Source organism: Sinocyclocheilus rhinocerous, unplaced genomic scaffold (assembly GCF_001515625.1).
Source record: "Sinocyclocheilus rhinocerous isolate Xijiao unplaced genomic scaffold, SAMN03320098_v1.1 scaffold615, whole genome shotgun sequence".
NCBI lineage: Eukaryota > Metazoa > Chordata > Actinopteri > Cypriniformes > Cyprinidae > Sinocyclocheilus > Sinocyclocheilus rhinocerous.
In genome coordinates this window covers 2,235,624-2,245,639 of record NW_015631049.1, presented here as the reverse complement: position 1 = coordinate 2,245,639, position 10,016 = coordinate 2,235,624, and the positions used below count along the sequence as shown (strand labels likewise).

The following is a 10,016-nucleotide window of genomic DNA, read 5'->3' as shown; positions in this document are numbered from 1 at the left end:
AATTTGCTATAAGAAATCAAATACACTGCTGGACAATAATCAATCATTTGTAATCTATAATTTTTTCCTAATGGCAATTTTATGATTGTTTTATATACTACAAACAATTATTAAAATTTTCTGCACAGAATAAGGTAGAAAATATACTTTATAGTTTCTGTACTGTAATAAATGATAGCAATTAGTCAATTAGCACTGCATCATTCATACATTTTATTTATTAATTGTGTTTATTGTCTTAACATTTCAGTTCATTCTGCTTTTTATTCAGCTTAGCTGCAGATATAGCCTGGCACGTCTTAAGTTCTTTGAGCGCAAGATTCATAGTTTTTTTAAATCGATTACTGTCCGAAATCGGCGATTCACGATTCAAAAATCCATGTTTCAAGATCGATGCATTGCATCGTCAGGGTTTGTAATCGATGCATCGAGAAAACGAGTGAATCGTTACACCCCTAAGCCCTACTATAAAGGGAGTGTTCAGGCGAACCTCCGAAAAATTTTTTGGAGGCATAATAAAATAAGTTTTAATGTGACTGTTATGTAACCAAGTTGAAAAATCAGATGGTTTGAATAAAAATCATACCTTTTTGTAAAATGTGAATGTTTCATGCACAAATCATGATTCGCTAATCAGTATGAACTTTAAATTTTTCAAAATTAAACATAACATTTAGGACAAAATCATCCACACAAAAAAAAAAATCATTGTGCCCTTAGAATCATGGAATGTCAAGCCAAAATGTTTTTATTTTATATATATATACATATATATATATATATATATATATACAGTATATATATATTCATTATAAAAATATACATTTCAGAACAATGTGCAGTCTGAGATGCAGGTGATCACAGTCAGGTCTATATATATGTTTTTCAGTTGGTTTTGAGAGTGGCTAGCATGAATACATTTTATAATGATATATAGACTTGATCAGTAAACTTTGTGCATGTGCATATATAAATAATATGTTGTTCATGTTCGTTATTTCTCCTGAAGTATCCATTTTACCAACGTCACATTGTGCTTCTCACTCAAGCTTCCTGTGATCTTAATTCTGTCCCTTTGATCTCCAGAATAATTTCCCAGCCAGCAGTAAACCACGTCTAGCAGATCTCAAATCCACAGTGGATTTGCTGACTAGCATTACATTCTTCAGACTGAAGGTAAGATAATGTACCTCTAAATCAGATCAAGCAATGGCATGCTGTAGTGCCCTTCTTGCTGTTTTATACTGTGTTTGGGAGATGCAGGGATGTGGGTCTTATTTGTAATACATATATTGAGTGACAGATCCTATAGAGATGAGTAATTCAATTGTGTTTCATACAGTCTTGAGTAAACGCTCCGTTATTTCTGTCTGCCTGAGTTCATACAGTAGAAAAGGATAATAGATGGTTTGAGATGAAGATTGAGTTCTTTGTGCTGTAAGAGAGAGGCTTTTGTGCGGGCTTTCATAACTGAGATTAGTCACTATTGATTTGTTAGAGGGTGTTACTTTGTTTTTATATAGTCATATTTATGGGTGTAAATCGGATGGTTCGTAGAACATTTATCTGAAATTTTCACATCCTGTACCTCAATTGGGACATTCACAACAAAAAAATAGGCCTACACTTTTTTTTTTTTAATAATAAAGAAAATAAACAATTGCAAAAACAATTCTGGCTGATTTATTATTAGTTTGCTTTCACTTTAAGAACGAAGCACGGATTTAATATAGGCTACTGATACACATGCCTTTTCTTTCTCAACTGTTTACGTTAAGACATATGGCTAACCGACTGTGTTTACTAGGATATTCTCCAAAACGCGCATTTTGAAGTAATTTTGTCTGTATTTATTCATCCATGCACAAAAAAGCGGAAAAGAGCTCAATTTAGTATTCGCGCGGTGTAGACGCGGCTGTCTGTGCGCGTGCGCTTCAGATGTGCGCGCAGAAAACTTCTCACACAGTGCTCGACTGTTCCGCAAACAATCCCGAGGGTCTTTTATGCTCACCTTGTGCCTTCGGGCAGTCCTTATAGCGAGTCCTGACACGTGAGTTTGAACGAGAATGCACGCGTTGTCGGTAATGCTTAGACGGACATTATGTGAAAATGTGGACAGTGCCAAAATAAAGGTGCCTATTTATACTACAGATATCGATATTTTACGCGTGCCATCGACGCATCGTATCGTCAGACATCGTATCGATGTATCGATCCATATCGATGAATCGTTACACCCCTAGTCATATTCTTGTCTTCTCTGGCGCCCCCTGTGTCCAGGTTCTGGAACTGCAGTCTCCCCCTCGTGCCGCCCATGTGGTCAGGGACTGTGTGAAAGCATGCCTCAACTCCACATATGAATACATCTTTAACAACTGCCAAGAGCTGTACAACAGACAGTTCCAGCCGGCCGTGGAGCCTGTGAGTAAACACATTCACGTCCTGCATAGGTGTATGTTTGTATACACACAGATGGGGAATACTTACACCATGTTTGGATATCTCTGCTTAGATTATGTCATCATTAGAGGTTGAATTTCTCATGGGTAATACCAGCATTTCAACCTGGGACATCAGCCTAAAATGAGTAATATTTTATAGAATTGATCAGTTACCATAGAGACCACGTTTGTTCATAAAGGTCAGGCCCATGAATCATCATTATAATTCTGAGTTTCTTCGATAGACTTTTACTATCTATCTATCTATCTATCTATCTATATCATTTTGTCATTTAGTTTGTTTTATCTGTTCTATCTATTTCTTTCTATATCTATCTGTTTTTTCTATATCTATTTGTTCTTTTGTCATTTCCTCTGTTGCTCTGTCTGTCATTTTGTCTGAGATTTTGTTGTTCCTCCTTTTGTTTTGTTTGTTATTTTGTCATTTTATATATCTGTTTCTATATCTATCTGTTTCTATATCTGCTTTTCTATATCTGTCTCTGTTTCTGTCTTTCGTTCTGTCATTTTATCTGTCACTCTGTTTATCTCTGTATGTCATTCTGTCTTATAGTTTTGTCGTTTTATGTCATTTAATGTGATTTTATCTGTCTTTCTATATCTGTCTGTCATTCTGTCTGTCGTTTTGTCATTCTGTTTGCCATCTGTTATTTTATCTGTCAGTCTGTCTTTCTATATCTGTCTCTTTCTATATCATATCTGTCATTCTGTCATTATATCTGTTGTTCTTTGTTGTTTCATCTGTTGTTCTATCTACCTGTTTATCTTTATCTATCTATCCATCTATCTATTTTTCTTTTGTTCTATCATTCTAATGGTGTTCTGCCATTTCATGCAATTGTTCTATACCACAGAAACCACAAGAAAAGAAAGAGGGAGAAGAGGGTGAAGAAGAGGAAGACAAAAAGGATGAGAAAGAGGAGGAACATGCTGCTGTAGAGGAACCAGGACCAAGCATACAGAATTTGGACTTCTGGCCCAAACTCATCACCTTAATAGTTTCCATCATAGAGGAGGACAGGAACTCCTACAGCTCAATCATCAATCAGTCAGTCACTGCACAGATGCACACACAATATTACACACAAAGACATTGAGCTGAGCTGTTTAACCTGGTGTGTCCCGTGCAGGTTTCCTCAGGAGCTGAATGTGGGGAAGGTCAGTGCCGAGGTCATGTGGACACTCTTTGCTCAGGACATAAAGTATGCACTGGAAGGTATGAAGAAATATACATTTATATGTATGGGAAGCTTGTGTGTCCTTAAAGTATGTCTGTGTTCACTGCAAATTTATTTGAGATTGCTCCTAACATCATTCCATCTTGCCATTTTATCTGTCTCTGTCTTCAGTTCTTAATCATATCGTCTACAAACATTGGAAGAATGGTAAAGGCCATAATGCTATAAGGCCTTTTGGAGTCATGAGAGTGTGAACTTGGGCATACATTTCTTGTTATAGATGCAAGATAATTACACCACTCTGTTGTACGCCAAGTAATGTGTTCCCTCAAAGGAGCCATAATCTACTGTACATCCTTTAATAACAGCTTCTATAGCTTTGATACCAAGTGGAATGTTAGTACAGTTAGGATGATTAAGTACAATATCTGCCCTACTTCCTCCTCATTACATCACCATGATTGTGTGGGCCAAGTTGCTGAGTACTGAATAATAAATATGGCTGGTGTTTTGTTAATGTGCTCGTAGTTTTCATTTCAAAAGAACAAAGGAAATCCTCTTTGCTGTGTTAAAACCCCTTTAAAGGTTCAAAGCCCTCTTTTTAGTCTCGAGTCCTCACTCTCTCATTGCTACAGCAGAGTTAGAGAATAGAACTCCCTGGTTTTCATTTTAGATCTTCCAAGTAGGAGTAAACTAGAGATAGACTCCTCATTAAAAAAAAGTGATCTTTTTCTTTTGATGCCAGCATGCTTTTCTTTTGAAACCACCCCTTTCATTGCACACCTGCACTTTTTTTCCATTCTTTCACAAGTGTTCTTCATTTCTCCATTCTGTCCTGCCTTGTTTCCTTGATTTTAGCACCTGCCACATTCCATATTCGCAGACTTGATTTTTATGCTGGTAAGACATATGGTTAAGTGTCTGTAAGAGTCGATGTGTGCACATGTACACTATTGTTCAAAATACAATATTGTTTGCGGGTTGGTAAGATTTTTGGATGTTTTAGAAGAAAGTCTCACCAAGGCTGCATTTAATTGATCAAAAATAAAATGTAAAATAAAAATGTATTATTACAATTTAAAATAACTTTTCTATTTTGGTATATTTGAAAATGTATTTCTGTTATGTTAAAGCTGAATTTTAGCAGCCATTTTTTTTCTTTTTTATGATAAATTTTTAGCAACATTTCTTTTTTTATTATTATTATCAATGTTAAAACAGTTGTGCTGCTTAATATTTTTGTGGAAACCATGATACATATTTACATTCTGAATGTAATTCTGAATATAAAATTCAAAAGAACAGGCATTTATTTAAAAATAGATTTTGTTTTTATTTTCTATTTTATTTGAAGTCGTTACTGTCACTTTTGAACAATTTAATGCATCCTTGCTGAGTATTCATTTATATTTTTTTTTAAAAATCACACTGTCTTCAAACTTTTGAATGGTAGTATATGTGTGTGAAATGCATTTCTTAAGGTCCTTGCACACTGAGTCCGAAATTTTCATATGCGTTTTTCCGTTTTTTTCGTATTCGTCATCCTTTCCTATCAAAATGCTTGCTACGGATGCGAAAACGCATAAATCGAACCTGGTCCGAATTTTTTTATGACGGACGAAAGTTTCGGAGGCAGTGTGTAAACGTGATTGACACAACGTGAGGTCGTATTTATTTTTCAACGTGCGAAAATTTCGGACGAAAAATTCGGACTCAGTGTGCAGAGACCTTTAGCGTTAGCCTCCATGAGTGAGTACAGCTTGAAGACTTTCAGATGAAAAAGCAGTTCATTCTTAGTTTATAGCTCGTTGGAGAATACATATGTTGAAGCCGAAGGAGAGTAAATGTTTACTGGGTGAAATTCGTGACAAGGTAAAACGAAATTAAATCTGTTTACTCATGGTTGTTGTTTCCACAGAGCATGAGAAGCTGAGGTTTTGTAAAAGTGCGGACTACATGAATCTGCATTTCAAAGTCAAATGGCTCTACAACGAATACGTCTGTGACCTGCCCGCCTTCTCCGACACCGTCCCAGAGTACCCATCGTGAGTCACACTGCTTCTAAAACTCTTTCAGAGCATCTTTGGCTAAACTTTTCTCTCTTTTCTTCCCAAAAGCTGCAGTTTGTTCTTCTTTTGAGTAGTTTTATGTTCTCACTGTCATCACCTACAGTCCCAAATCGATTAGGATGCCTCGTTGATGCTTTCCTCTGTTGTTTAAATGTTCTTGACCACTTGCTGCTTCGCTGCCCTCCTGCTTTATTCCTCCTCCTGTTTCTCTATATTTCTTTTTCATTTCCCATCTGTAGGTGGTTTCTGCCATTTGTTCTCCAGTGGCTGGGTGAGAATGAAGAAGTGTCGATGGAGTTTATGCATGGAGCCCTTGAGAGGGATAAAAGAGAGGGGGTATGGTTCAGAAACTGCTGTATAACCTTTCTGTGTGGTCTGCTCTCTTATATATGGCTTTCTACTCTTGGTCTACCAGGCTTTAAAACATTCCTTGTCAAATAAAATTGCTGCTTGCTGTCTACTACCTGTTAGGTGGATGGTTTTTCTTAAAATGAACTGACGTTTTCTTTTAGTTATGTAAAGGCCAAATTTAAATGGTTTTGAGAAATGCTTTCTACAATGCCTTCATCATTTATTTATGCTACTTTTCTAATGTCTTTGATGGATAAAAATTACAATATATTGTATAAAATACAATATATTTTTCAAAATTTGGGGGTTGGTAAAAAGTCTCTAATGCTCTCAAAGGATGCATTTATTTGATCAAATATATGGTGAAAATACATATATTGTGAAATATTATCACAATTTAAAATAACTTTTTCTTTTTAGTATTTTTTATGGAAACCATGAGGCATTTTTTCAAGTTCAAAAGAACCAACAGATCGTGAAATTAATCATTTTAATGTGTATTTTGTTAAAATATCTATTTTTATTAGTTTCCACCACACAAACCATTTTGCCACAATTTTTCCCCCTGAAAATTATAGTGCTTATTTACTAATGAGAAAACTTTTAAAGCAAGAGCATGACTAAGATGAAATATGAAATGTGATTTGTGAAGAAAACATAAACAATCAAGTCATATATCACTTTTGAACAATATTTTAGCATAATTTCTAATTTTGTCAAGTTATGCAGAAAGCTGTGAAAATGTTTTATTTCTGTATTTTTAAGATTCATAAAATGTTGTAGTAAAATGCATATAATTCTCATGACATTTAGACCTTGTAAGTAGACAAATGAAATAAAAACATACAAACAAACAAAACACACAAGGCAAAAAGTTCCCATAGCTGAAGAAACATCTCAGACTAAAAAGCTCTCCTGTCTTTTCCACAGTTCCAGCAAACATCTGAGCATGCCCTGTTTTCCTGTTCAGTCGTGGACATCTTCACTCAGCTCAACCAAAGCTTTGAGATCATCAAGAAATTAGACTTTCCTGATCCTGCAGTGGCTGCCCAGTACAACCGACGATTTGCCAAGGTGAAGATCAACAGACCTAAACCATACTATATACTACATTCAAAAGATGGTTCCAGAGAAGCTGGAAGATAGACAAGCAGAGACATAATAGATGGAAAATGGTGGCAAGAGAAATATAAGCTGCTGGCACACAGATTGTTTGTCTTTAGACCATCACCATCTGTTTCTTAGCCTGTGAGTCATATTTAACTTAGACGCCTGACGCAGAGACATCTTTGTTGACGCCTACACAGGTTTTGTAGGAGCTGAGATGCGTTAACATTTTATTATATTTTAGTGAAGACTGTGACTAAATACTAAATGCAATTATCTGACATGTCCATAATAGGGGTATATTCTGATATTATTTTTTAATGGTAATCAGCATATTGAGGTCTATTTCAGGGAACAAAACAGCACTTAATGCATCTTCCCATGAAAATTCATTAGTTTTCAACAACAAAGTCAATTCCAGAAAATCTGTCGTTTCAGATTACCAGCTCTGTACAAGGTGTAGTTCATTTACTCTGCATACCGTTTAGGTGTAATAGTGTTCTTTCTTTTCCTTTTTCCCCCTTACCAGACTATCACCAAAGTGCTCCTGCAGTATTGTGCTATTCTAACCAAGGGTTTCTCCTCGTACTGCGAGAAAGAAAAGACAGTGAGTGTTAACAAACACTCAAACACTAACATTTTTGAACTTATTTGTTGTCTGCTATTGTACAGTAAGAATCCAAGTAGGTCTGAGTTGTCTCACTGTCTGTCTTTGTGCTGTTCGCTCTTTCCTGCCTCTCCTGCAGCCCTGTGTGTTGATGAACAACGTTCAACAGATGCGTGTGTTGTTGGAGAAGATGTTTGAATCTATGGGGGCCAAACAGGTGAGTGAAGCATGAAGTTATAACGGGTTTTTAAGGCCTTTTTCGTAGACTTGCTACAGATGCAACACTATTACAAAAATGTTTTGTGGTGGTACTATGGTGAATTGACATATAACAGGGACGAAGCCACTTCAAATGTCCAGGAAACTATGCTTACCATGGTACTTTTTTTGTTTGTGCAACAAAAATGTGGTGCCTTATAAGGTCCACTATCGTTCAAAATTGTGGGTTTGTCAAGAATTTTCATACATTTTTGAAAGTCTCTAATGCTGACCAAGACTGCAATTATTTGATCAAAAATACAGTAAAAACTGTAATATTACTAAATAAATCATTAAGATTTACAATAACTGTTTTCTGTTTTAATATATTTTAAAATATAAGTTAGTCTCAAATAATTATTCTCAAAGCTGATTTTTCAGCAGACTTTACTCCGTTAAAGTAAAATTAAAGTAAAAATAAAAAATCTTTCAGACCGTAAACTTTTGAATGGTGGTGTACTTCATTTTGCCAAAAATCTAAAACAGCATCACATATAACCTCAGAATGCACCAATTTACCCTGAATTTGTGTGCAATTTTTTTATGCTGCTTAGAGTATTGAGTAGTTTGAGTCTGTGTAACTGGAGAAACTGAAGTCTATGGTTTTGGTTTGATGACGATGGGCCTGCTGGCATTTTGCGCATGATATACCAATGAACTGAATGTTTGTTATCTGTCATGAGTGTGAATGTTTATTATCTTTCATGGGTGCAGATATGTGTGTGTGCGTAGTGAATGTTTATGATTGCTGAGCTAACCATATGCATATTTTTGTGTATGTGTAGTATATTGTTGAGGAAGAGCTGGTAGGTGAAGCGATGTATTTGTAGGATGAACCATCCCTAACCCTCGGTGTGATTTGTGTGCCTTAGTAGATGTTGTATTTAGACACTTTCACTAGGTTGCAGTGCCCTTTTTGCACCACCTTATGCCACCCATATGATTTCAGCCATCCATAGTGTTGTTCTCTTAGTATCAAATCCCTAAATCACTCTTAATGTTGATCTCTATTTTCACTCCCAGCTGGAGAATGAGGAGGAGCCTGAGGACGATGAGGAGGAGGTGTGTTGAGAGTGTCTATGGATAGGGTCCAAAATGAACTGCTAATTACCTGCCAATCATAAGTGAATTGAGAAAATTTAAATGTAGAAAATTATGGTCCATCCTTTTTTATTATTAAAAAAAAAAACATTCATGATTTTTATTTTGGTGCTTGGCCACATTTAATGATAATTTGCTCTTCTAAACTTCTAAATCATTTAAATATCTTCCAGTTAGACAAAGATGTGTGTTTGTCTATGCAAATGTAGTCTTGAGTGTATGTGTTAAAAACTAGGAGTCACAAACACAAAATTCTGTTTGTTTTGGTCTCCTTCTGCTCAGGCCATCACTGATGATGAAGGCAATGAGGTCTGTACACTCAACACTGCGGTACTGAGAAATGTGTGAGGCCATGAATGCATATGCGTATGTGTGTGCGTGTTAGTGTGGGTGTTTTGCAAGATTTTGTGTAAATCAACGACAAAAAGTCTTCTGCTACTACCTAGCACCTTTTATTTCTTTTTTGTTCTTTGTTTCACTATTACTCATCTTGTCGTTCATTTTTCATTATCAGTCGGATGAATCAGATGCTAAGGTGAGAAACAGGCATATGTCTCACCTGATGTGCTTCTTTATGAAGCTGTTTATAAAACATATGAAACATTATAAATGGCTGTTCACACTGACAGAGATATGCAGTGACAAAGCGATCGGATGCAGTGTAGAAATTACCATATTGTCTATGCCTACTAGTACAGTACAGCGACTTTTTAGCACTGAGATTTTCAACGGCGCAGATAGTTGCACTACCGCTAAAAGTTTTGGGGTCTTTGAGGTTTTTGTTTTAAGTTAATGTTTAAGTTTTTTAAGTTAAGTTTGTTTTATGTTTTAAAAAAGACTGTAATATTGTATATTTTTAAATTTTTAATTTTTTAATATGTAA

The 10,016-nt window shown here is 35.6% G+C and overlaps 1 protein-coding gene across 1 annotated transcript in view; it reads left to right on the top strand.

The window, feature by feature from the left end:
* LOC107741279 (protein unc-13 homolog B-like) overlaps nucleotides 1-10,016 on the top strand; it is a 42,903-nt gene that overhangs the window by 17,302 nt on the left and 15,585 nt on the right. The window contains exons 16-30 of the mRNA XM_016553975.1: nucleotides 1,087-1,176; nucleotides 2,281-2,421; nucleotides 3,317-3,510; nucleotides 3,593-3,678; nucleotides 3,812-3,847; nucleotides 4,499-4,540; nucleotides 5,559-5,685; nucleotides 5,949-6,045; nucleotides 6,991-7,134; nucleotides 7,697-7,774; nucleotides 7,914-7,991; nucleotides 8,818-8,838; nucleotides 9,056-9,094; nucleotides 9,416-9,442; nucleotides 9,648-9,668. Of these exons, the coding sequence (XP_016409461.1) occupies nucleotides 1,087-1,176; nucleotides 2,281-2,421; nucleotides 3,317-3,510; nucleotides 3,593-3,678; nucleotides 3,812-3,847; nucleotides 4,499-4,540; nucleotides 5,559-5,685; nucleotides 5,949-6,045; nucleotides 6,991-7,134; nucleotides 7,697-7,774; nucleotides 7,914-7,991; nucleotides 8,818-8,838; nucleotides 9,056-9,094; nucleotides 9,416-9,442; nucleotides 9,648-9,668 (1,221 nt within the window). The remainder of the gene's footprint in view (nucleotides 1-1,086; nucleotides 1,177-2,280; nucleotides 2,422-3,316; nucleotides 3,511-3,592; nucleotides 3,679-3,811; nucleotides 3,848-4,498; nucleotides 4,541-5,558; nucleotides 5,686-5,948; nucleotides 6,046-6,990; nucleotides 7,135-7,696; nucleotides 7,775-7,913; nucleotides 7,992-8,817; nucleotides 8,839-9,055; nucleotides 9,095-9,415; nucleotides 9,443-9,647; nucleotides 9,669-10,016) is intronic.